The sequence below is a fragment of the Meriones unguiculatus genome, chromosome 15 (assembly GCF_030254825.1).
Source record: "Meriones unguiculatus strain TT.TT164.6M chromosome 15, Bangor_MerUng_6.1, whole genome shotgun sequence".
Taxonomy (NCBI): domain Eukaryota; kingdom Metazoa; phylum Chordata; class Mammalia; order Rodentia; family Muridae; genus Meriones; species Meriones unguiculatus.
The window spans coordinates 539701-567080 of record NC_083362.1 but is presented as its reverse complement, the minus strand read 5'-3'; the positions used below and the strand labels follow the sequence as shown (position 1 = coordinate 567080).

Here is a 27380-nt window from a genome sequence, read left to right as displayed (position 1 = left end):
AGCTTCTTCTGAGGATGGGGCTGAGGATGGGAAGGAGGCAACACTGGGGGGGGACAAACAAACAGAACACCTCCAGTTGTTCAGAGCACGTCCACCATTGCTGGTAATGAGAAAACCCACAGATGTGAGCAGCCATTTCCTGTGGGCTGAGAGGGAGGCTGGAGAAAGAAAGGCGAATCGGCTGTGAGCTGGGGCTCTGCCTGAACATGAACTGTCAGCCGGGGTAGCTTCCGACCAGACTTAGGCTTCTACAGTGCTCTCCTCCCAGCTGGAAGAAACTGCCTGACCTGAGGACCCCAGGTGGCTTCCCAGCGGCGGCCACAGGGCTGTGGGGTCTTCTCTGAACACACCACAGAAGCTCAGAGCTGGGGAGAGGGGTCTGCTCTAGTTGCCATTCTGCTGCTGGGAAAACACTCTCTGATAAAACCAACTTGTGGAGGAAAGGGTTAGTTCATCATATACGTTTAGGCCACAGTCCATCATCGAGTGATGTCAGGACAGAAATTCAAGGCAGGAACCTGGAGATAAATAGATGATAGATAGATAGATAGATAGATAGATAGATAGATGGCAGGTAGGTAGATAGATAGATGATAGGTAGGTAGATAGGTAGATAGATGATAGGTAGGTAGGTAGGTAGACAGAGAGAGAGAAGAGCTGTATATGCTCTTAACCACCGAACCATCTCTCTAGAACTTCAGCTAGCTTTGTCATATATCCCATAACCACCTGTGGAGGGAATGGTGCCGCCCACAGTGGTTGGCCATGCCTTTATCAATTAATAATCAAGATAATCCCTCACAGACTCATTCATGGCAAACCCTCAACTTAGGCTTTCCTTTTAGATTCCAAGCTTTGTCAAGCTGGCAAGCACACCTGTCACAGAGTCACTGATGGGTTCTGGTGTTTCCTGCAGAGACAGCCCCCTTTGATCCTTGGGCCATAGTTCGCTGCTGGGAACATGGACAGGGATGGTCAAGGAGCCACCCTGCACCAGGAGAACAGGCCACGAAGAGCAGGGTTTGCATCCTCCTCACCCTCCGTATGGGCACAGGGTGGAGTGGATAAGTTCTGGAAGTCCGATACATGTTCATCTTGGCTGGAGACTGTATTAGTTACTTTCATGTCTTTATGACAGAAACTTTCGGCTCATGCTTTCAGAGGGGTCCATCCTGCTGATGGTGGTCCTTACACAATGGAAGACCAGCGAGCAGAGACACAGCAAGGCTGGAGGCACCCAATCCGGCGACCCGCTCTCTCCAGAAAAGCCCCGCCTCCCGACAGTCTGCCCACCTCCCCACCCAGTGCGGCCACCCATGTAAGGGGCTGTGGGACACATCCTAACTGTAACGGTCAACAGCCATAGGCACTCGCATCGCCTTCCAATGGCCACACAGGATTTGTAGCCACGGCTTCTTTGGGTCTGTCTGTCCGTCTTCTGAGGCAACGCTTCCTGTAGGCTGGCCTCCAGTTCCCTCTGTAGCCGAGGATGGCCTTGAACTCTTGAGCGCTGGTGTGTCACGACTCCTGGGGTTTGAGGGGTGAAACGCCAACCCATCGCGTTGTGCAAATGAGGCAAGCCACCCACCACCCCAGTTCATGAAGACCCCCGTGGTGGCACACCGCTGGACCCTCCAGCAATGGACCCAGTCCATTTATACACGAGGGGACGGAGACACGTGTTCACCTTCATCTATCCAGGCCTTGGAGACCTGGGGTGTGGAGTGTGGGTGAGAGTGAGAATCGGGGCTTCGGGCCCAGCCTTTCTTCTGGACCCACCCAGAGCCAAGCCAGCCTGGGAAGGAAGGAGTCTGGTGCTGGCGGTGGGAGGACAGCGCAGCCCGCACCCGGGAAGGTTGCGCTCGAAGGGGCCGGGCATGAAAGCGAGGCCTGGTCCTGCGGTGACGGAACTTTCTGTTCTGTTTCTTTGAGGCAGAGTCACACGAAGGTGCCCAGGCTGGCACACTTCCCGCCATAGCCTCGGGCCGCCCTGGTGCCCGGACCCTGCTCAGGTCCCTGCGCCGCCAGCGAACCAGGCGGGGCTCTGCTTTCAACCCGACACCTTCCCGCAGGCCCGAGGGTGTGGCGGTTCCTGTGTCTGCCTGGACGACAGACCTCCAGACCTCCGGGCTCTGTGCGCACCAGCCGAGGTCACAGCCTACACAGCTCTGTGAGGAGTCGGGAGGGCCTCGAGGTCAAGCTTGTCTCAGCTGGATGACTGGGGATACGTGAAGCCTGTCTCCTTCTTTTCTCTCGTTTCCCCAAATGTATTTGTTCGTTTCATCAGTTGGTAACTATTTGGCTTTTTGAGACAGGGTTTTTCTGCGCAGCCCTGTCTGTCCTGGCTTCGAACTCAGAGATCCTCCTGCCTCCAGAGCGCTGGGATTAAAGGTGTGCGCCACCCTCACCCAGCTCTGTTTATTTATTTACTTACTTACTTTGGAAGCAAGGTCTCATTACGTAGCCCTTGCTGACACAGAGCTCCATGTGTAGATCAGGCAGCTTTCTTACTCACAGAGGTGTGTGTGTGTGTGTGTGATTCCTCAGGAGACTGTCCACCTTGTCTTTTGAGGCAGAGTCTTACACAGGCCTGGAGTTGTCCCGTTTGCCAGGGCTGTCTGCCACAGCCCCAGATGTTCTTCAGGGATCCCCGCACCCCATCTGTGCCTTCTCCTCGATAGACTTACACACACACCCCTGTGCCCCGCTTTGGTGTGTGTGTACTAGGAACCCACACTACCCACGGAGCCATCTGCCTAGACTTGGTTTGGGGATTTCTGAGACAGAGCCTCATTATGTAGCCCAGGTTTACCTGAGCCTCATGTGTAGTCCAGAGCTCACCAGAATGCACAATCCTCCTGCCTCATCCTCCCAAATGAGGACAAAACGTGCACACACTGCCAAGTCCAGACCGTGGCTCTTCTTTCTCTTCCTTGGGCTGCTGGGGAAGCTGAGGCCTGGACTACAGGCAGCTGCATTCAAGACCAGGTGTTCCCAGTGGAGATCAAACCCACCCATCTCAAAAAGCAGCCGAGCACACGGGCGCTCAGGCGAATGGGAGGCCTCCCCAGGCCTGCAGGCTGCCAAGCAGGCCCAATTTGCTTTAGTAATGGGAGCTTTGTGCGGCCCAAAGTCTCCTCCTCCACTTCCCTGGGGCCCCAGCCGACAGCCACCGAACTGAACAAACTGTAATTATCCTGAGCCACATCCGCCCGACGTAGCGACGTAGCGACTAGCCAGGTTGCCAGGTATGGGGGAGCTCACACCCTGGGCGACCCTGGATGCCGCCACCACCCAGCCCTTTCACACCCACAGGTGAGACTCCTCCCTAAGCCTGACCTCAGGCCATTCCTGGAGCCCAGCTTCCCATGGCAAGCCAGGGCCTGACAGGGGAGAGAGAAAAGCAGGAGCCACCTTCACAACGCCCCAGCCCACAGCTTTTACCTCAGAACAGTTTGGGGTTAATAGAAAAACTGCAGACAGTTCTGAGACTCCCTTGTCCCAGCATCCAGGTTATAAATACCAGGCTCTACCCCTGAGCCCCTTACTGGGAGATTCTAGGCAGTGCTCTACCACTGAGCCACACCCAGCCCCTCACTGGGGGATTTAGGCAGGGGCTCTACCACTGAGCCACACCCAGCCCTCATTGGGGGATCTAAACAGGGGCTCTACCACTGAGCCACACCCCAGCCCCTCACTGGGGGATTCTAGGCAGGTGTTCCACCACTGAGCCACACCCCAGCCCCTCACTGGGGGATTCTAGGCAGGGGCTCTACCACTGAGCCACACCCCAGCCCCTCACTGGGGGACTCTAGGCAGGGGCTCCACCACTGAGCCACACCCCAGCCCCTCACTGGGGAACTCTAAGCAGGGGCTCCACCACTGAGCCACACCCCAGCCCCTCACTGGGGGATTCTAGGCAGGTGCTCTACCACTGAGCCACACCCAGCCCATCACTGGGGAACTCTAGGCAGGGGCTCTACAACTGAGCCACACCCCAGCCCCTCACAGGGGAATTCTAAACGTGAGGTCTACCACTGAGCCAGGCCCTCAGGCCTCTTTTTACTTCCTGAGGCCTTTCTTGCCGGTGACTCAGGAGGCTGAGGCCAAAGGAGCTCAAGATAGCCTGAGCTACAGAATGAATTCCAGGCCCATCTGGGCAACTAGTGAGCCCCCAAGGTACCTTGGTCCTCACCGTGAAGAGAGAGACAAGGTCTAAACCACAGCCGACATCACGTAAAAAAAGCCTTGCATGCTGTGTCTAGAAAGGCGGGTCTCAGAGAGCTCGCGCTGTCCGCATACGTTGCTGTGATGTGATGTCCGGGGCTGCAGCAGCCGTCTTGGGGCCAGGTGCCAGCTTTAAGGGTAAAGGCTTCTTATGGGCTGAGTTCCCACCTCGTTTACACAGAGGTCGGCGTTACTGTCTTCCTCTCCTGCTCTCTGCTTTACTATTATTTTCAGTTGAGTTATTTTGCTTTTATTAGTATTTTGCCTGCCTGTAGGCTTGTGTATCACCTATGTTTGTGCCTAGCGCCTGTCGAGGCCGAAAGGGGGTGTGAGGTATCCCAGAGCTGGAGCTGTGGAAGGTTGTGAGCCAGCACGGGGTACTGAACCTGGGTCCTCTGCGAGAGTGCGCTGACCGCGGAGCCGTCGCTCCAGCCCTGCTTCAGCTTTTAGAAGCGTCTCTCAGTGAACCGGCAGGGCACCCAGCCGTCTAGACCAGCGACAGGGGTCCTCCCTTCCCGCCTGTCACCCGGGGGTGCAGGTGACCGCGCAGCTGTGCGCTCAGCCTCGGGCCTGCGAACCACACCCCGAGTGCTGAGTGCTCCGTAGGCCCCAGCCTGGCTTTGAGGTGGGGTTCCTCTCTGAGACAGCCGGTGAGCCCCGAACCCCGTCCCTGCTTCCCCGTGTGTGGGTGGCCAGCGCGCCTCCATGCTCACGGCCTCGGGCAGGCGCTCCCGGAGAGCCGTCCTCCCAGCCCCAGCACAGTCCTCGGCCCTCTGAGGGACAGGCAGGAGTTACAGGACCGAGGGCTGCCTCCAGGAGAGCTGAGAGTCTGGGAGGGTGGGGCTGTCCTCACCTCCTCCTGGGAAGCCGGGAGTGTGAGTGTGAGTGCGCAGGCCTGCTACCCTGACCTGCCTAAGCCTCCTGCCCGCTCCCTCAGCACCGAGGCCCCTCCCTGGCCCCTTGTGCCAACCCTGTGCCCGCTGAGCACAGCCCAGCGCCAGGCCACCCTGCCGCTCTGGAGCAGCCAAGGTTCCGCTTTCCAGAGAGACGAGCAAGTGTCTGCCTCAGCCTTGTTTACAGTTGTTGTACTATTTTCGTCAAATTAATTAAATACATGCTAAATCTCCAATTTGTTGTGCAACAAATTAAAGATGCTAAGATCGTGAAACGCACACAAAACCTGTTTGTTCCGATAAATACCCACAAGACAGCCCAGAGTCACGTGGCCTAGAATCTGCTCCCACGTCCCCCGGCACAGGGCAGAGCTCGGGCACCTCCCCAGCTCTTCCTCCAGGGTACCCGGCTCCAAGGGAGGGTCCAGGTTCCCACGATTCCTCATCCATTCACTGCCCAATAGCGCGCGTGTGTGTGTGTGTGTGTGTGTGCGCGTGCGTGCGCGCGTGCGCGTGATCGCCTCAGGGACTGTTTTTCCTCAGCCACCATCCATTCATTGACTCGTTTGTTTGTTTGTGAGGCAGAGGTCTCTCTGAGGCCTGGAACCTGCCACGTGGGCTGGTCTGGCTAGTTTTCCAGCCCGGGGACCTGCCTGGCTCCGTCTCCCTAGTTCTGGGATTCTAGTGGGCTGCACCGAAGTCAACTTTCTTTAGTTTTTTCATTGCTTTTTTTTTGGGGGGGGAAAGGGATGTATTTTTGAGTCAGCATTTTCCTCTGTGTAGCCCTGGCTGTCCTGGAACTCGCTCTGTGGACCAGGCTGGCCTCATACTCCAAGATCCACCTGCCTCTGCCTCCCGAGTGCTGGGATCACAGGCGAGCACCACCGTGCTCTTCTAAGAGTTCCGGCCTTTTGAAGAGTGATGTAGGCTTCAGGCCCTCGGCCTGCACAGGAGACACCTCACCAGCACAGCGGTCTTCCGCCCCCCCCCCCTGGGGGTGACTTGATGGAGCCCAGGATGCAGGTTCCCAGCCATGTTCACAAGCCCTGGAACATTGGGCTGCAGTCTGGGGGCGGGGTGACCCTGCTCTGGACCCTCTGCTGGGCTTTGGCTGAAGAAGTCACAGCAGGCCAGCAAATGGCCCCGGGGTCCTCTGTGTTCTGGGGTGTGCCAACATCATCGCCTCCTTAAGCCATCCCCCACACCCTCCGGGAGTCCCCACTGACCCTCACCCACGCACGGCAGACACCTCGAGGACCCTCTCCACTCCTGCAGAGTCTGGGGAAGGCGGCATGGGCAGCCAGTGAAGAGCGGGCACAGAACGGGCACAGAGCCCTGCCTGCACGAGTCTGTGCACTGCATAATCAGAATAGCGCAAACAGTATCAACTTTAGAAGTTATATAACGACGTAATAGTTTACATATGTCACACATAAGTCACTGTAGTCGATTCACTGTGCCTTGGGCACAGAGCTGACTGCTCCCGTCTGACCGCATCTCTGGACTCAGGTCTTGTTGCTCAGTCCTCTCTGTTCTGCGGCCACAACAACAAAGCTTTCCCGACCACCAAGCTAACGAATGTGCACACACTGCTCCCCTCACCGCAGTCACTAACACAGCATCTAGTTCCAGCTTTCCCAGTCGGCCTATAGATGTGGCCAAAGAACGTTTAATTAGGGCTAAAAGCACAAATATTTTCAACCACAACAAAGGAAAAGCTCCACTGGCGGGTGCAGACGGGGGAGCGCTGAGGAAGACAGCGGCACAAAGCGTCCTCCTGTGTGGACGGCAGGCGGGGCCCGCGCCGTGCCCTGGCGTCACTGCGGCTTCCGGAGCCTTTACAGACGGAGCACTGGAGCTGAAGACACGGCTCCGAGGCTGACCACGCCTGCTGACCGGCCGGAGGACCTGGGTTCAGGCAGCTCCTGCGCCGGGACGGCTGGCATCTTCCTTTGGCCTCCTCAGACACAGCATGCTCACGCCCACACTCAAACACGTACACATAAGTTAAAAAGCTTCTGCAGAAATGGTGGAGTGGTTTGAAAGGGAGACAGGAAGAGGAACTGAAGAGACCGGGGAGTCTCCGGTACGTCAGTCAGACCTTTCATTGTTGCCACGAAATACCTGATACAAACGACGTAAACAGGAAGGCTCCTTCTGACTCACCTCCTCCCTGTTAGCCCCACCGCCTGGGGCCTGAGGCAAGGCGGAGCCAAGGTGAAGAACGCGTGGAAACCATGTCGCACGAAGCAGCCAGAGTGACGAACCAGCCTTCTGAAGGTCTGCCCTTCTCGGCACCTCCTCACCTCCCAACGCTTCCTTCCAGCTGGATTTTCTCTTGCAAAGCCACGCTGGGCCCCATAGGGCCAGGAGGCCATGCTCTGCTTGAGCCATTGTTTCCAGACCCACTTCCTGGCCCGCCCCATCTCTGTATCTGTCTCTCTCCCTGTGTCTGTCTGTCTCTTTGTCTCTCTGTCTGTCTCTCTGTGTCAGTCTTTCTGTGTCTGTCTGTCTTTCTGTGTCTATATCTCTGTGTCTGTCTGTCTGTCTCTCTGTCTCTGTCTATGTCTGGCTGGATCTCTGCATCTGTCCATCTGTCTGTTTCTATCTGTCTGTTTCTCTGTGTCTGTCTGTCTGTGTCTGGCTGGCTGTCTCTCTGTATTTGTGTTTGTCGGTCTCCCACACTCTCCCTCTCTGTCTGTATGTCTGTACTCTCTCTGTGCATACCTGTACACACGTGTGCATGTGTGTGAAAGCCAGAGGACTCCCTTGGCTGTCATTCCTTTGATGCTGTCCACCCCTTGGGTTGCTTTGTAGTTTATTTTGTTTTGAGATAGAGTCTCGTGTAGCCCAGGTTGGCCCCAAATTCACTATGTAGCTAAGAATGACCTAGAACTTTTGATCCCTCTGTCTCCATCTCCCAGGTGCTGGGTTAGATAACTCACTGATGTGTCGGGTGGTGGGTGAAGCAAGGCCTTGTGTGCCGGACACTCTATCGTTACCCCCATCCTTGTCCACCGTGTTTTCCTGAGACGGATCTCTGCTGGCCGGTGAGCCCAGGATGCGCTTGTGCAGAGCTCTGGGATTGCAAGTGGACACCAGCACACCTGGCCTCTTAACGTGAGCTGTGGGGGGAGTCTTGGTTCCTCATAAGGAGAGCGCGCTGCACAGCACCGACTACCCGTCTCCCAGCCCCGACGAGCCCCCTCTCACGCGCACATTCCTGGGTTCTCATGAGCACATTCCCGGGTTCTCATGAGCCGGCTCCCAGCCCCGACCTGCCCACCTCTCACGCGCACATTCCCGGGTTCTCAAAGTCCGCACACCACAGCGATGGGAGAGCCAGCAGTGCTCAGCTGCGGGGAGCCACGAAAGCCATCTTCCCACAGGGGACGGCTTAGGAGGTCGAGGAGGGCGGCCCTGCGCCTCATCTCCATCCCAGACAGTGAGGCGATGGCTGAGGGTGAGGTGCTCAGGTGAAGGCGCCCCAAGAAGTGCTGCCCCGCAGGAAGGAGTGAGCGCCCGCCAGAAAAGGCGTGATATAGGCAATCCGTGTACCCAGGGGCTGGCCGGACCCCAGCATGGGATGAGGAGTTCTCCGGACCTCTCCACGCCCCGTTCTGAGGAGAGCGGGTGAGAGCAGTGTGGCAGAGGGCGGAGGCCAGGGCCCAGGCCAGGGCAAGGACACCAAGGGGGCAGCTGCGGAGCCCAGGCTCAGGAGGGACGGATGTGAGCCGGAGCTGCTGCCCAGGCTTTCTGTGGAGATAAACGCCCCGGGGAAGCCCAAGTCCAAAAGGATGGCCTTGTCACGCGTGAGCACGTGGTTGGGATGGCCTTGTCACGCATGAGCTCGCGGCTGGCGCCATCCCGGCCTCCCTGTTTGGACAGAGAGCGGGGCTCCCACAGATCTGCCCCCTTCCAGTCCCGGCTCTCGGTGAACATCCGTGAGGCGGGCTGGGCCCCCAGAGAGCACGCAGCCACGGTTGGGCCCTGGCCCTAACCCTGAGCCCCTCCCCACCACAGTGCGGCAGGGCTGTGCCCTGAGCCGAGGTCCAGCTGCAGGGGGGGGCTCAGCCAGGGGCGACAGCCATGAGGTCAGAGCTTGGACCCCCGTGTAAGAGCCTGCGCAGCGGCCGCTCAAACCTCACACTTGCCAGAGGCAGGCAGCCTCCCGAGGCTCAGCCTAGCCGGGTCCGGGGAGGGACCGTCTCTTGTGTGTGCACACTCAGGAGAACACAAACATGCACTGAACACACATGCACAAACATGAACACAGGAGGGTGGGAGGGAGAGGGGGAAAGAGGGAAGGAAGGAAGCCAGGAAGCAGGGGCTCCCATCTGTGCCACTATCTCATGAACTAGTCAGTCCCTCGTCTGAGCAGCCTCATCTTGGGCTCCCCGTGACCTTCTTCTCTGAAGAGTGTTCGGAGCCCACACACGAGGAGACACCCTGAGCTTGATGAGCTCCGCCTGTGGATTCCGCCTGCCCCTCCTCTTCCTGTCTCAATTCCTGTTCCTGTGGATGTGGCCAGCTCTGGAGGTGTGTGGGAGGAACCCGCATCTCCTGCTGGCCGAGTGGAGGAAAAATGTCCAGGGTAGCTGAGAAGTGAAGGGTAGCATCAGGGTCTGCATTCAGGATGCCTGCTGGGAAGGGGGAGCCCCTGGTCCCCAAATGCTGAGTGAAACTTTATCCCTCTTCCTCCTCCATCTCCTGCTCCTCCTATATCCTCTTTTCTTCTTCCTCCTTCCTTTTCTCACCCATCTTCTCTTCCTTATCTCCTTAGCCCAACATCCTCAACATCCTCCTATCTCAGTTCTGGGACTGCTGTACCACCCTGTCCAGGGTAAATTTCCAGGCCACACAGCAGGAGGCAACAGAGGTGGAAGATCCCCAGGTGCCTCCTTGACCACTGATCTTTCAGTACCTGTCAGCCTCCTGTTCTTCCCTAGAACCCCCAGTGAGGGGCCAGGGTGTGGCTCAGTGGTGGAGCCCCTGCCTAGAATCTCCCAGTGAGGGGCCAGGGTGTGGCTCAGTGGTGGAGCCCCTGCCTAGAGTCCCCCAGTGAGGGGCTGGGGTGTGGCTCAGTGGTCACCTGCCTAGAATCCCCCAGTGAAGGGCTGGGCTGTGGCTCAGTGGTGGAGCCCCTGCCTAGAATCCCCCAGTGAGGGGCTGGGGTGTGGCTCAGTGGTAGAGCCCCTGCCTAGAATCCCCCAGTGAGGGGCTGGGTGTGGCTCGGTGGTCACCTGCCTAGAACCCCCAGTGAGGGGCTGGGTGTGGCTCAGTGGTCACCTGCCTAGAATCCCCCAGTGAGGGGCCAGGGTGTGGCTCAGTGGTAGAGTCCCTGTCTAGAATTCCCCAGTGAGGGGGATAGAAGCATTTTTCGGTGATAGAGCACCTGTGTAGTTTGGAGGCCTTGGATTCAGTCCCCAGTGTTGAAATCAATCAATAGGAAAAGATTCCATCAGGGCCATGATGTGTGTCTGCTCACAGTTTACCCCAGGAAAGCAAATAGACAAATGCAGTTCTGCTGCTTTGATGCGGTGTGCCGCTGTTTCCGGTCTCCACTTCAGTTTCCCCATTTGTAAAGTTCTCACTCCCTGCTTCCAGGACAGGACTAACGATTCCAGAGGGAATCCCAACCCCTGTGCGGCTGTGTTATTACCAGGCACATGTCAGAAGGCCCCGTCCGTTCCCGGGACAGCTGAGTCTGTCACAGCGCTGAGCTGAGATAATTTAGGAGCTCTGGGCCAGGGAACTGTCCCCAGGAACCACTGCTGCATCCTCTCTACAGCCACAGGACGGGAAAGATGCATCTTCTGCTGCCGCGCTTGCTCTCTCTGTCTCCCTCTCTCTCTGTCTCTATCACTCTCTGTCTCTCTCTGTCCCTGTCTCCCGTCTCTGTCTGTCTCTCTTTCTTCCTCTATCTCTGTCTCTCTGTCTCTGTCTCTCTGTGTCCCTGTCTCTCTCTGTCTCTCTCCCCCTCAGCCCACCACTCTAAAAAATGACTCTGAGGCAAAGAAGGCAGACACCCTGGGCTATAAATATTTCAGGGCAGAATGAACGTCCTTCCCGGGCCCAGCTTGCAGAATATATTATTTATAAACCAGAACTTGAGTTGAAAGGTAGTGGGTGGAAAAAAATAGACAGTCCTGAGTCCGATTTGGTGGGAGGAGAGAGATCAGTGAGAAAGGCAGAAAGGTCACAGGAGGTCACCTGGCCACACCTCTCTGGGCCTCCTTCTTCAGGGAGGCGGCTGGAGGGACAAGAGCAAAAAGTCAGGTCAAAGAACCATGGTCCAGCTCTCAGGAGACCATCGCTGAGTTTCCAAACCAAGGTACAACCAGGAAGAAAAAGGTATCATGTGTGTGTGTGTGTGTGTGTGTGTGTGTGTGTGGTGTGCACATAGAAACTAGAGGTCAATATTAGTGTGTTCCTCAATAACTCTAGACATTACTATTTTATAATATTTTTATTGCCTTTTTATTTACTTTGTGTGCGTGCAAAGCACTGGATGAGGTCAGAGGGCAGCTCTCAGATGTCAGCTCTCTCCTTACCACTTTTGTCAAGAGACTAAGCTGCCCCCAACACGGTCAGGCGGCCACACAGGTCTCACCTTACTCTGTGAGGCAGGGCCTCTCACGGAACCTCTCACAATTGCTGGCCCGGCTGGCCAATAAAGCCCAGGGATTAGCCTGCCTCCCTCTCTCTCTCTCTCCCTCTCTCTCTCTCTCTCTTTCTCTCTCTCACTGAGTTACAGGCATGGGCTACCATGTCTGGCTTTTACATGGGTGCTCGGGATTTGAACTTGGGTCCTCATGCTTATGCAAGCCCGCTTTACCCACTGAGCCATATCCCCAAAGCCCAAGAAAAGTGTTTCCCCAAGTTCCTAATAGATGAGGGTTGTCGTGAGGGAGCAAGCTGGGAAGGCCGTCCCCAAGGCCATCGCGTGAGCCTCATTTCCACACTCTGCCCATTAAAACAAGAATGCCGAAAACACTGGGTGAGCTAATCTGCTGAAATGGACCCAAATGAAATAACTGATTACATTTTTCCCCAAAGGAAAATTGAGTTAATTTGGCCGGTGCCTTGCTGCCAGGCTGCCAGTCCCAACACACACGGGAGGGTGTGGACGCAGTCAACAGGGCCCAGGGTGTTCCCGCCGTCCCGGACTCCGCTCCCCACCGTGGACGGATGGCGAGACCCACTCCACCGCCAGCTACCGTGCGTGCATGTGACAGTTCTGTTGTCCAGAAACAAAGAACAGAAGCCACTGGCATCCTCTGCTAAAGCTGTGCATGCCTGTCCTCCCAGCAGAAGCTGATGTGGGAGGGTCAGGGGTTCAAGGCCAGCCTGGAGGAGATAGCGGGCCTCAAAACACCCATCAAGAAAAGGCAGGGAGGAAGAATGGGAGAGAAGAAAGAAAGGAAACGGGAGGGAGGGGGAGGAAAGAAAAAAGGGAGAGAAAGAGAGACAGAGACAGAGACAGACAGAGAGACAGAGAGGCAAACAGACAGGGACAAGAGACAGCGAGACAGACAGAGAGAAGGGAGGAGAGAGAAGGGAGGAGAGAGAAGGGAGGAGAGAGAGGAGGAAAGGGAAAGGCGTGTGGGCTGGGGCTCAGTTGGCGCACAGGAAGCCGGGTTCCACCCCAGCACTGCAGAGCCCAGTGTGGTAGACGCCTGTAACCTCCACTGTCAGAGGTGGAGGCGGGAGGGTCACCAGTTCAAGACCACAGGTGCCACGTGGCAGGTTGGAGACCTGGCCTCTACCCTGAATGAGTGGGCACCATGGCTGCAGTGTGGGCCCTGACCCCGTGACCCCACTGCAGTGTAGACTCTGACCCTGTGACCTCCCTGCAGTGTGAGCCCTGACCCTGTGACCCTTGACCCCGCTGCAGTGTAGACTCTGTCCCTGTGACCTCCCTGCAGTGTAGACTCTGACCCTGTGACCTCCCTGCAGTGTGGGCCCTGACCCCGTGACCTCCCTGTAGGCCCTGACCCTGTGACCCCTGACCTCCCTGAAGTGTGGGCCCTGACCCTGTGACCTCCCTGCAGGCCCTGACCCTGTGACCCCTGACCCCCCTGCCGTGCACACATGCCTCCCAAGCCGAGTCCCCGCCGTGGCCTCCTGTTTTCATGCATCATCCACCCAATAAAACAGTAAGGAGACACTGGACTAGTTAATTTGCTAAAATGGACCCAAAAGAAACGACTGATTACATTTTTCTCCGAAGGAAACTCAGCTAATTTGGCCAAGACTTGCTGCCAGGCTGCAGGTCCCAACACACACCCAACAGTGGGTCCCGGGCAGAGGGTGACCCCAAACCACGGTCCCAGGCCACGGTCCCAGGCCACGGTCCCCGCCCCCAGCAGGCCACGGTCACATCCACCCCCAGCAGGCCAGGGTCCTGCCCTGTAGAGGCGACGTCCTGTGGAAGACACGCGTGCCCGGAGAAGTGCGTCAGAGGTGCACGCATAAGCTGCACGGAAATGCAGCCATCACGCACATGCACACACAGATTTGCACAGACACACACAGTGCACACACTGAAACAGCTGCATGCTCACAAACACACTCATGCCTGGACACAGCACTCACACACCCAAGCACACACATCAGAGTGCTCACGCACCCACAGGCCCGTGCACATTCACGCTTGTGCACATTTCCAGTGTGCATGCTCAGAGCATGCACGTACTCAAATACAAACACACCCATGCACATATTTCAAGTGGACACATACAGAAAACATGCACAAACAAGCTATGCACTTTCCCAAATGCACACACGTGTACACACTCAAAACATGCAACACATCAGCACACACCACCAGAGCGTGCACACACAAGCACATGCTCTGCCAGGCGCTTGCACACACAAAGCATGCCCACACTCGGCCTCAGGCATGCGTGTTTACACGCCCACGCCTGCACTCCAGAGCGCTCCGCCTGAGACACTCCCTGCACGCCTGCTCTTTTCTCCGTCACTAGTCTCTCACAACCCAGGACGACTCTGAACTCCTGATTCTCCTGCTCTGACACCGGGGTTACAAGTGTGCCCACACGCCTGGCTGCCCCGCCCTTCGCCTTCTAGGGGCTCCACACCAGGAAGCTGAGGACAGAGTAGTGACCACATGGACCCCAAAGCCAAGGTCGGGCCAAGGGCAGGGCTCAGACAGAGGTCGGCAAGGGCCCAAGTCTAGTGGGTGCTTGCCTCCTCTCCATCCTCCTCCTCCTCTTCCTCATCCTCTCCCTCCTCCTCCTCCTTCTCCTCCTCCTCCTCCTTCTCCTTTTCCTCTCCATCCTCCTCTTCCTCCTTCTTCTCTTCTTCCTCCTCCTCTTTCTCTCCCTCCTTCTCCTTCCCCTCCTCCTCTTCCTTCTCTTCTTCCCCCTCCTCCTCCTCCCCCTCACTTTGGCCTGAGAGGGATGCCGGACTCTCCCTTGGGGTGAGCGCAGTTCCCATGAGCAGCGCTGGGTGGCGCCCGCTAACGAGGATGTGGCTGGCTGCCCGGCCGAGCCTGGCGGTGACCTGAGTGCTGTTGGTGCCCTCTGAAGCCTGAGCCGCGTCTCTGCAGAGGCGTGAAGGGAAGAGGGGGCGAGGCTGCCCGGATTTCTCCACCCGCAGGTGCCTCCTTCCTGACAGTGGACAGCGGGGCAGGCGTTGGGACCCCAGCGACAGGATGGCTGACGCTCACAGAAGGAAAGGCTCCAAGGGACGCACCCGTCCCGGACAGCAGCACCCGCCTTCGTCCCCTGGGTGTGGGTGACTGAGGGACTGAAGGCTCGGGGCCCCTGTGCTGGCCCAGGTGTCCCTCCACCCAGGTCCATGCAGCGCCCTCCCCGGGGAAATCCCTCCGGACTGACCCCTGCTCCACAGCGGAGGTCCCAGGCAGAGCGGCTCCTCTGCCTCAGAGGACGGAGCAGCCGTCAGCCTGGGCAGGTCACACCTGTGCTGGGTGTGGGAAAGCTGTGACACACATTCAGCTGACACAGGAGAGATCAGAAAGGCCGTTAGGGTAGGTGGTGACAGCCCAGGGGTCAAGTGAGGGGTCCTGCAGGACTGCGAGGCTTAGTGAAAGGGGAGAGGGGTGGAAAGACTAAAATTAAGACACACACACGCACGCACGCGCGCGCACACACACACACACACACACACACACACACGTATGCACGCACGCACGCATTTCCAGGCGCCACCTTCAGCGTGAATCAAACGTCATCTCCTTCAGGAAGATTTGCCCCTGGGTGAGGCCTTGCCTGTCACCCTGCAGTCTTCGCCCTGGTGACAGACACCAGGCAATGGCACTGGTGACGAATGTCCCTGTGTGCGGGAGGCAGCAGGGCCGCGCTGCGCCAGGCTGCGTCAGCCCAGGCAACGCTCCATGCCCAGCCCCTAAAGGACTCTAGACACCCATGGGTCTCAGGCTGAGCTCTGGGGCACAGAGGAGACGCAGAGAGGAGCCCCAGGAAGGTCCAGGCGCAGGAGTGAGCTCCGCCCTGGGGGCTGGAGTCCTAGCTGCTGGGCGCCCGGGCCTCCTTAGAGCTTCCTCATACGGAGTGGACTAGGCGGTGGAGGGCACAGAGGGAGGACGGAGGAGGGCACAGAGGGAGGACGGAGGAGGGCACAGAGGGGGACAGAGGAGGGGCACAGAGGGAGGACGGTAGAGGGGCACAGAGGGAGGACGGAGGAGGGGCACAGAGGGAGGACGGAGGAGGGCACAGAGGGAGGACGGAGGAGGGCACAGAGGGGGACAGAGGAGGGGCACAGAGGGAGGACGGTAGAGGGGCACAGAGGGAGGACGGAGGAGGGCACAGAGGGAGGACGGTAGAGGGGCACAGAGGGAGGACGGAGGAGGGGCACAGAGGGAGGACGGTAGAGGGGCACAGAGGGAGGACGGTAGAGGGGCACAGAGGGAGGACGGAGGAGGGGCACAGAGGGAGGATGGTAGAGGGGCACAGAGGGAGGACGGAGGAGGGGCACAGAGGGAGGACGGAGGAGGGGCACAGAGGGAGGACGGTAGAGGGGCACAGAGGGAGGACGGAGGAGGGGCACAGAGGGAGGACGGTGGAGGGGCACAGAGGGAGGACGGTGGAGGGGCACAGAGGGAGGACGGTGGAGAGGCACAAAGGGAGGACTGCGGAGAGGCACAGAGGGGCAGCGTCTTATCCACTGGGAGGACCCCCCTGGGATGCCCTCCAGTTCCCTCCTCCTGCCCTCTCTCCCTCTTCCCCCTCCTCTTCTGTTTTCTCCAAAGGGGTCACTAATGATTTACCTGAGGACCAGCCCTCAGGGGCTGGGTTACCCAGCATGCATCACAAGAGAGCTGACGTGCTCCCCTTGCTCTTCTTTTCTTCTAGAAGCCTGGAAAATGGGTGTCGACACTTGGGTGTCTGGTCCCGAAGGGTCCCTGGGGAAGACAATGTGTTTCCTTGGGGTCAGGTGGCGCACACCTCTAATCCCAGCACTTGAGAGGCAGAGACAGGGGGATCTCTGAGTTCGAGGCCAGCCTTGTCTACAGAGCGAGTTCCAGGACAGCCAGGGCTGTTACACAGAGAAACCCTGTCTCGAAAAACCAACTAATTAATTAATATCAATCCATTAAAAATGTGTCCTTGGAGTCTCTCAGAGACCATCTGTTCAAAGACTGATGGTTTCTGGGGTTCAACACAGGCAAACCACAGCCACAAGCCTGAAGTTACCAAGAATCCGCCTGGACCAGAGATTCAGAAGACACCCACGGACGGCTGGCAGAATTCAGACACAGGCCACGCCGGAGCTGGCCTTTGAGGCTTCCGGGTGAGGGCTCTGCGGAGCTGTGAGTATGACTACAAAAGGGATGCTTAACCCGTTGGCACTAAGTGACTGCTGTGAAGCCAATCAATCTAAAATAGATAAGATGATTAATTAATTAAACTCCTGATTCCAGCTCAGCCTCCAACTACCTGAGGCTAGGCTGGCTGCACTGTGACCCTCCTGCCTAGCCTACTGAGTGCCGGGTTACAGGTGCTGCCTAGCCAAAAAAAATCTTCTTCAGCCCTGAAAAATTTTTCCAACCCCATACTCTGTCTCTTTGCCCCATAAAATCAACACCTTTCTTACTCACCAGATAGATTAAATAGTGGTCAGGGACCAAGTGTTTATAAAACTTTCAAGGACTAACCCAACCAGCAGGACACTCTTTCAACAAAATGTATTGACTGGTGATGCTAGCGCAGGGGTCCCAGGACCTCTGCAGACCTGAGCACTGAACCCAGGGTTTCAAGCATGCTAGGTGCTACCCCTGAGCCACACCCAGCCCCTCACTGAGGGATTCTAGGCAGTGTTCTACCCCTGAGCCACACCCCAGCCCCTCACTGGGGGATTCTAGGCAGGGGCTCTACCCCTGAGCCACACCCAGCCCCTCACTGAGGGATTCTAGGCAGTGTTCTACCCCTGAGCCACACCCCAGCCCCTCACTGGGGGATTCTAGGCAGGGGCTCTACCACTGAGCCACATCCCAGCCCCTCACTGGGGGATTCTAGGCAGGTGTTCTAACCACTGAACCACACCCCAGCCCCTCACTGGGGGACTCTAGGCAGGTGCTCTAACCCTGAGCCACACCCCAGCCCCTCACTGGGGGATTCTAAGCAGGTGTTCTAACCACTGAGCCACACTTCGGCCCCTCACTGGAGGATTCTAGGCAGGGGTGTAATGCCAGGTTCATGGGACCCTCAGAGACCACCAGGAGATGACTCGATTCAATAGCAAGAGAGCTTATTTATGAGATCAATTGAACTCAGGACCCAAGTCTCACTGAAGCAGCAGCAGAGAAGTGGGACCCCGAGCTCTGAGTGAACAGGATTTTTAAAGGGAAAGTCTGTGAGCAGGGGGTTTCCATGGCAGCAAGCAGGGGGGCACAAGTCTTGGCGTTACAAGATTGGGTAAAGCTTAGAGGGGTGAGATGACCTTCTCTGAGGCACACAATCACAATGGCTAAGGCATAGAATCACAATGGCTATTCTTCTAAATCACATCTGAAACATTCGGGAGAATTTTCCCACCCGATTCTCAACTGATTCCCATTGATTATTGCCAGGGAGTTTGTCTCAATTTTCTATGAAGCATTTATTCTGTTATATTTCCTGGAGACTGTTTCGAGGAGAGTTAACTTTGTTTTCTGCCAGGTGTACATTCTGTGATATTTCCTGGTACCTGAATTCAGCTCCCAGTCAAGATGGATCTTTACTAAAATGGAGTTATACCCAGGCTAACTTAAACTCTTCAGGGGCTCCACCACTGAGCCACACCCCAGCCCCTCACTGGGGGGTTCTAGGCAGGGGCTCTCCAGCCTAGAACATCCCCAGCCCCGGAAGTCTGTACTGGGGAAACGGTGGCTGATATCACATGTGTGCAGACCTTCTCCCTCCCGTCTGTGTCACTGTCTCCTCTGTGGTCTGCAGACAGGGCACCCTCGGCCGCACAGACCACCCTCAGCACAGATACCTGTTGCCCGGCTTCCCTGAGCCGCACCACTTCCCCGGTGTCTGGTAGCTCAGTGCTTTGGGGTTTCAAGGTGCATCCCAAGCCAGCGGCTAGAAGGTAGGCACCGGGGCAGCCACGGACTGGACTGGACTACGGCTTTTAGTTTGCGCTCAGTAGAACTCTCTACAAGTGTCATCAGGAGTGGAAGCAGAAAAGGTAAATCAGGAAGTCAGGGGAGGGGTGTGGGGAGGACAGGGTGGCTCTTAGGGAGCCCCAGCTCTGACCCTGGTTGAACCCATGTTCCCACAGCCCCCTGCACCTCCTTCAGATCTTCTGGTGACAAAGAACGGTTTGTTTCAACCAGAGCCCAGTCCTTCCTCGCCTCAGAACTCAGGCGCAGAAGCTGCTCTAAGCTGGTGGCTTGAAAGAAAGCACAAGCCGGGGTCACAGCAGGCACTTGTGATCCTAGACGAGGAAGGATGAGTTTAGGGCCAGCCTGGGCTACATGGTGAGACCATCATGGAAGAAAAGAAATAGTAAAGGAGAGGGGCAGGATGAAGAAAAGAGAAGGGAAGGAAACTGAAAATGTAAGAAACAAAACCTGGAGCCAGCCGCAGTGGCGCACGCCTGTGATCCCAGCACTCAGGGACGCAGAGGCAGGTGGATCTCTGTGAGCTGGAGGCCAGCCTGGTCTACAAAGTGAGTCCAGGACAGCCAGGGCTATAGAGAGACTCTGTCTTGAAAAACATGAGAGAGAAAGAGAGAACAAATCCCTCATTCATTCATCCATCCATCCATTCATTCATTCATTCAGTAATGCCCAGGTGGGGGTGGAAGGACATCTCCGTAGTTAAGACGGCTCTTTCAGAGGACCTGAGCTCAGCTCGCATCACCCACATCAAGCTCATAACCTGTAATTCCAGCTCCAGGAGTTCCCATGTTTGCCCTGGTCTCCGAGGGCACCATGAAAAGCAATGCCCAGGTACCAGGTACTCCGAGAGGCCCTGGGGGCACGTTAGAAGCTCGGTCAGCAGGCTACCAACCCTTAGGCCATAGATATAGGTGCAGAAAAGGACATGGGCCATTGTAGCCCAGAGCCATGGAGCCCCACAAGCAGGAAGGAGGTTTTGGTGCACACGAGAGAATCTGACTCACCCAGAGGTTAGCAAAGGGATCTTTGAACTGCCACCTGGAGGCCTGGCCAGAAGTACGGGGTTCACAGGAAACAGGGTCCCACCAGGGCAAACAGAATGTGCAGAAGAGGCTGTTGGCCTAGAAGAAAGAGAAGACAGTTCCTTCAGCCTCCAACTTCCGCAGAACCAGGCCCAAGCGCCTGTGCACCAACGGCCACAGTGACAGACAGGTCAAATCGTCAACTCAAGAGCTGGTCTCTTTCCTGATGTCCCCGGTGTCCTCAGGCCTGGAGAAGCAGGACTCTGAGGTCAAACATTCCTTCCTAATACACTCGCTATGCATCTCAGAGTGTTGGACACTGTATCTAGGTTGATTTAAAAATCACTGGTTTTTACGCTGTAGGCCTTAGTCGATTAACATGAGTGCCGTCTCAGTCAGGGTTTCTGTTGCTGCTAGGAAATACTAGGACTGAAAGGGAAGTTGGGGAGGAAAGGGCTTGTTCAGCTCATGCTTCCACATCCCTGTTCACCACTGAAGAAGTCAGGGCGGGAACCAGGCAGGGCGGGAACCAGGCAGGGCGGGAACCCGGAGCAGGAGCTGAGGCAGAGGCCGCGGAGGGTGCTGCTCCCCGGCTCGCTCCTCATGGCTGCTCAGCTGCTCCCTTAGAGGACCGCTGGCCCTCCCGCACTGATCGCTAATTGAGAACACGCCCTACAGCCGGCTCTCCTGGAGCCATCTCCTCGGCTGAGCCCCTCCACCCTGGTGCCTGTGGCTTGTGCCAGGCTAACCCACAAGGCCGCCACTACAAGCTCCATCTAGAACACGTCCTCCATCTGCCCCCGTGCCCACCGACGGGCGAGTCCCGGGGCCTCCTTCTCTGGACTGAGCTCTTGGAATCTGTCAACTTCCTGGGCCACAGCACAGTCCCCTTACGAAGGTTCTTTGCTTCGCCTCCTAGGAAGTCAGACGTGCAATACTCGGGCGAGCAGCCGGGGGCACGCGCAGCTGGAGGGGCTGACTCTCGGCTCTCAGTGGAGGGGCGCCCAGCGGCGTTGACCGTCTAGGTCTGATGGAGACGGTCCCGCCAGGCGCAGTGCCCCCAGGGCCGCTGTCTGGGGAGGAGGCAGATCAGGAAGCGGGGTCCCCTTCCTCCGCAGTCTGGCTCCGCCCACCACGAGGTGAGCCTCCGCCTCTCGCCGCGCTCACCCGCGCGCTGGACGCCCGAAGCGTGAAGCCGGACTGCGCGGACTGACTCCTGCTCCTCAGCCTGGTGCAGGGTCGCCCGGGAGGAGAGCTGAGCCGAGCGGCCCCTCACGTCGCCGCCGGGCCGCTGAGCGTCCTCTTGAGGACGGATGACCGGGGTGGCCAGCTCGCCGGGAGACGGCCCGGGCTGAGAGCGGCCGGCCGCCCCGGAGCCAGCCGGGAAGCGCGCCCTCCTCGGCCTCTGCCCGGCTGCGGCTCCGGAGCTCGCCCTGAGCCCCTGCCCGGCGCCTTCGCGCTGCAGCGCAGCTGTGAGCGGAAACAGCCCTTTCTCCGGGCGGAGGACGGAGCTCCAAGCGCCGGCGCGCGGGCAGCGCCACCGTGACGCGGGCAGCGCACACGCCTGCCTCACGGGCTTTTGTCTCATGGAAGCCTCAGGCTCCGCATGGCCCCTTGTACACGCACATGTACATGCATACGTGTGTTCATGTACCCATGCATGCATGCATGCGAACACGCATACATTCATGTGAACGCACACATTCATGTATCATCCATCTGTGCATGCGAACACGCATACATACATGTGAACGCGCACATTCATATATCATCCATCTGTGCATGCAAACACGCATACATACATGTGAACGCGCACATTCATGTGTCATCCATCTGTGGTGTACATGCATGCACACTGTACAAGCACAGATGAATGAATACATGCATGTATATGTGCATGTCCCTGTGTGTGCTTACGTGCATGGGGATATGAACACGTGTGCATGTGTGCGTGCCTGTCCCTGTGTAGTTATCTCTGGAGGTGGCTGAGGTGGACTCTTTGTGTACCCAGGCTGGCTTTGAACCTGCTGCCCTCCTGCTTTGGCCCCGAGTGTCAAAGGATTTCGGGCCTGTGCAGCCAGCCTGGCTGGGAACTGCCCGGCTCTCAATCAGCCATGGAGGCCGTCTGCCCCACACAGGCTCTGACTCCTTGCACCCCGGGGTCATGCTCAGGAGAGGGCCTGCCTGGGCCGAGAGCTGGAAAGGAGCACTGCCTCACGCCTGCTTTTTCTTGAGCTTGAGATAAGCTCCTCTTAGCTTATAGATCTGGTCCCATAAAATAGATTTGTGGACTCGCAGCCAGACACAGCCTCGCTCTTGAGCCTTGCTAATGGCTCATTTTTCTACCGTCTTCCTCGACTAACTGATTGTCATGAATCTTTCACCCAAATGTGGCCACTAAAGATGTCACCGGCTTCCCTCCCCGGAGGTTTTACACCCTGGCTGTAAAGGGCAGGGACTCGGAGAGGCAGGAATGCTCACGCCTCTGGAGGAAGGACGTGAGGGCCAGGGCTCATTGCCTCACAAGCATGAAGACCTGAATCTGGATTCCCAGAAGCCACGTGAAAACAAACAACCCAGCACACAGAAAACAGTGGTGCACGCTCGCAGCCCCGGTGGTGGCAGGGAGATGGGAGGTGGAGGGGGCCCTGGGGCTCACTGGCAGCTAGCTAACCTGTTTACGTTTAGGGCTCATCAAAGGCCCTGCTTCAAACAGAAGTGGAAGGGACAACAGCCAAGACTGTCCTGTGAGCTCCACAGGCATATACATGCGTGTACCACACACAGGCACATGTAGCCACGCACAGGTCCATATGTGCACCCACACATACAGGCTTATGCATCTACCCCCATACACAGGTGCTCACACAGGCAAACAAACATAAATAAAAACCAAACATCTATACACACACATACGTATATATGTAAAAATAAAGCTGGATGGGTGTGCTGGTGCACACCTTTGATCCCTGGGAGGCGGGGGCAGGTGGATCTTTGAGTTTGAGGCCAGCCTAGACTACAAAGCAAGTCCAGGGCAGCCAGGACTACACCCTGTCTCGAACCAAAAGAAGGAAGGAGGGAGGGGAAGGAAGAAAGGAGGGAGGAAGGAAGGGAGGGAAGAAGTAAGGAGGGGGGGAAGAAGGAAGGAAGGAGGAAAGGAAGGAAAGAAGGAGGGAGGGAAGAAGGAAGGAAGGAGGAAAGGAGGGAGGAAGGAAGGGAGGGAAGAAGGAAGGAAGGAGGAAAGGAGGAAGGAAAGAAGGAGGGAGAGAAAAAAGGAAGGAAGGGAGGGAGGAAAGAAGGAAGGAAGGAAAGAAGGAGGGAGGAAGGAAGGGAAGGAGGGAAGAAGGAAGAAGGGAGGGAGGGAGAAAGAAAGGAGGGAGGGAGGTTAGACTTCTGAGGTGGGGTTAGGGGACAGCAGCGCGTCTGCTTGCCGGGCACCTACAGCAGGGCAGACAGGAGTCCTTACACCCAGCATCTCGTTCAGTCTCACAAACTGGTGAGGGCGGCACAGGGAAGCAGAACAGCTCGCCCAAGGACACGGCCCATACAGCAGAACCAGAGGCAAAGCAAAGTCCCAGGGCCACAGTCTGCACCTTCAATCTGCATGTCTGTGTCACACGGCCGGGCCCCTGGGGTCTGACCCTCAGCTCCTCCTCAGGCCCCTCAAAGAGCAGAGAAGGTAGTGGAAGCCAGGCATGGTGGTGCAGGCTGCACTCCCAGCATACCCTGAGAGGCTGAGGCAGGAGGGTGGGGTGAGTCGGAGGTCAGCCCAGGCTACACGCAGACACCCTGCCTGGAAAGAGCGAGCTGGCCCTGTTTGAGCAGCCTGTAGCCTGGTGCTAGAGAGCCAGAGGCGGGAAGACAGGAGAGCCAGTCATCCTGGCCGTTGCTGTATGGCAAACTTAGGGCCGGCTGGGAGGCCTGAGACCCTGTCTCAGAGGAAAAACAAAAGAGGGAGAAAAGGAGGAGGAAATAATACTCAGAATCCTCCAAGGACAGCAGCCCACATCCAGGTCCCACACACCCTTTCCGGGGAAGGGGGCTCATTGCCTCTCAGGACAGCCCTGATCTCCTTACAGCTCTGGGGGAGGGTGAGCTGGTTCTGGTCCGGCTCTGGCGGAGGACGAGCTGGTCCGGCCAGCACTCTGGCCTCCCTGTGTGAGGTCCCTGAGCTGAGCCCATGGACTGTATGGGAAGGTCCCCCCACAGAGCAGCTCCTTGGCGAGAAGACGCCCCACTCCCAGACGCGCAGAGTCCTAGAGTCCTCTGAGAGGTGCCGGCAGGCCTGGCTGGCGGCCCCACATCTTCAGGGCTAATAGGAAAGGGACAGCAGAAAAGGGGGACCTACAGCAGTTCCCCACAGAGCAACTCAGCCAGTGTCTGCAGAGGCCGGTGCACTCTGGTTCCCCATCCAGCAGCACAGACACTGCTCAGGCAGTGGAGGCAGGAGGTCAGAAGTTCAAGGTCATCCTCTGAAGGTCCAGGGCCTAGGCCACACCACACCTTCCCTGAAACAAAAACTTGAAAAATCAAAAGGGCGTGTGATGGCCAGTCAGGGAGGGCTTGCCTGACAACAGCCTGAGTTCCAGGGCCTGAGTCCAGCTCCCAGCAGCCACAGGGGGGTTTAAAGCTCGTGCTTGTGACCCCTACGCTGGGAAAGTGGAGGCAGGCAGTGCCTGGGCAGCCAGCCTGGACTCACGGGGAGCTCCAGGCTAGTGAGACCCTCTCAGAAACCAAGTCGACACCATCCTGACAGACAACGCCCAAGCTTGAACTCTGACCTCCACATACAGCCACACACACAGACACCCCTCACACACACTTATGCACACCCACACACACATATACACCACAGTACACACTCATGCACGCACACCTGCACACACCACATGCCCACACATGCACACAGGAACACACACATAAACACACACGTGCTCACCCTCACACCCAGAACATACTCGCAGGTTGATTGACACTTTACAAGAACCAAACGCTTTTCACAGGCCCCCGGCTGTGGCCAGATCACCGCCCTGTAATGAGTAGGAGGCTGTTGACTGATTCACGAGGAGGCCGCGCCCAGCCCGGGACAGGGCGCAGGATGACGCTGCTCTGTGGCTAACGAGCACCCGGTGGCACGGCCAGCTTTGCTGAAGGGCCTCCTAGAGATGGGGACGGGCACTCGGCGCCTGTTGGTGGGGTTTGGGCTCAACCAAGCCAGTGACCTGGACACTCCCACCTTGGTGGTTCTGCTGAGGGACGCTGGGCCCGAGAGACTTTGGGACAGTTTCAGAATGGCTTCTGAGCTTGGAGCTCAGCTCATGGTTGTGCACACCTGCATTTCCAGCGCTCAGGAGGCTGAAGTAGGAGGATTTTACATGTGAGGCTAGCCTGGGCTAATATCAGGCTCTCAGGCCAAACAAAACACAGCGACAGCACCAAGAGATGCTTCAGAGGACTGAGTGCTGCTGTGCGAGCAGGAAGAACTGAGTTTGAATCCCCAGGACAAGGCAGGGGCTGCGGAGCTGACTCAGCGGTCAGGGGCGCTGGCTGCTCTTCCAGAGGACCTGGGTTCAAATCCCAGCACTCTGGAGTCTATAACTCCAGATCTGACACCCTCACACAGACATGCAGCCCAAACATCAGTGCTCATAAAATAAGGTAAATGAAAGTTAAAAAAAAAGTCAGGCAAGGCAGCACACACCTGGAATCCTGTTTTCTAAGGAAGGAAGAGATGGAGAGAGGAGAGCCCTGGACAGCCATGGGAAAGGCTAGCCTGCGGTATGCTTCAGCAAACGAGAGACCCTGCCTCTCCTCTCCAGGTGATAAAGCAGGCTGGGGAGGAAGAGTTCGTTTCAGCCAACAGCTTTCCGTCCATCGTCCAGGGAAGGCAGGGCTGGGACCCGGAGGCAAGAGCTGCCACAGCAACCACGGCAGAATGCTGCTTACTGGCCTTCTCAACCCGAATTTTCTTTTAATCTGGTTTTTGAAAATGGTTTCTCTGTGTGGCCTTAACTGTCCCAGACTTGCTTTGTAGACCATTCTGGCCTTGAACTCACAGTGATCCACCTGCCTCTGCCTCCAGAGTGCTGGGATTAAAGGCCTGCGCCACCTCACCAGGCTCAACCTGATTTCTTCAACAGCTAAAGACCCCCTGCCCAGAGGAGCCCTGCCCACAGGGAGCTGGCCTTCCACAGCAACCACCACTCAAGAAAATCCCCACAGCTGGTCCACGGAGGCCCACAGCCAGCCCACAGCTGGTCCACAGCTGGTCCACAGAGGCCCACAGCCAGCCCACAGAGGCCCACAGCCAGCCCACAGCTGGTCTACGGAGGCCCACAGCCAGCCCACAGCTGGTCCACAGAGGCCCACAGCCAGCCCACAGAGGCCCACAGCCAGCCCACAGCTGGTCCACGGAGGCCCACAGCTGGCCCACAGCTGGTCTACAGCTGGTCCACAGCCGGTGCAGAGTTGACTCCTCAAATGAGGGTCCCACTCCCTGACCCCAGGTGACTCCAGATTGGTTCAAGTCGGAAACCAAAATGGAGACTGGCTCAGACAAGGTAGAAGAATCCTTGCTCTGATCTCTGCATGTATGCGATGGTAAGCACATACCCATGCTCATCTCTACACGTGTGCGTACACAGACACACACACACAGGCACAGGCACATAGATACACACACAGACACACAGACACACACACAGGCACACAAACATACATACAGGCACACACACAAACACACGCACACAGGCAGACAGACACACACACAGGCACACAGACACAGTCAAAAGCAGAGGTAGGCAGGGCAGCCTGGTCTACAGAACAAGTTCCCAGACAGCCAGGGCTACACAGAGAAACCCTGTCTCTAAAAATCAAATGAAAATATAATCCTATCCTCAGGTCGCTAAGGCAGGAGGATTGCCTTGAATTCGAGGTAAACACAGCTGCAGACTGAGGTCCCGTGTCAAAAGAAAAACCTGACAGAGAAGCTGTGCCTGGTCCAGCCCGATGGGAGGTTCAGGGGTAAGAGCTCAAACCACACAAGAGCCAGAAGAAAACATGAATGGATCCCTTCACAACAGCAGCAGGGGAAGCCGGCCAATGAGGACTCAGAGCTTACAAGGAGAAGAGATGAGCAATTAAGATAATAAGGATGATAACAACCGTAAATCTTTTATGTGACAAGGAGCACCGTAAGCAGAGGACAGAACCCTCACAACTCATATCACAGAGGAAAGTTCTTCTCTCTCATATGTAAAGAGTTTCTAGGGGACAAGAAGAAAAGACCTGATGGATTTATGTCAATTTGACACACTTTAGAGTCATTTGGAACGAAGGCAACTGAGAAAATGACCCGCAGAACTGAAGAGACGGCTCAGAGGTTGAGAACACTGGCCATTCTTCCAAAGGTCCTGAGTTCAATTCCCAGCAACCACATGGTGGCTCACAACCATCTACAGTGAGATCTGGCGCCCTCTTCTGGCCTGCAGGCACACATGCAGGCAGAACACTATATGAATAAATAAATAATGAATAAATCTAAAAAGAAAAAGGAGAATGACCCCTGGATGGGCAATTGACTTGTGTGGGCCCAGTCGCTAGGGGGGGTCCACCTCCAAGCAGGTG

At 57.0% G+C, this 27380-nt stretch overlaps 1 protein-coding gene across 3 annotated transcripts in view; it reads right to left on the bottom strand.

Annotated features, from left to right (window-relative positions):
- The window catches only part of Myl10 (myosin light chain 10), a 56382-nt gene that overhangs the window by 17884 nt on the left and 11118 nt on the right, over positions 1–27380 (bottom strand). For 2 of the 3 annotated variants that reach the window (XM_060367900.1, XM_060367901.1), the window contains one exon: positions 19737–19853. In XM_060367900.1, coding sequence (XP_060223883.1) covers positions 19737–19853 — 117 coding nt within the window. Of the gene's footprint in view, positions 1–7286; positions 13549–16392; positions 16528–19736; positions 19854–27380 lie in introns of all 3 variants that reach the window. The other variant, XM_021651483.2, reaches the window with a different exon arrangement.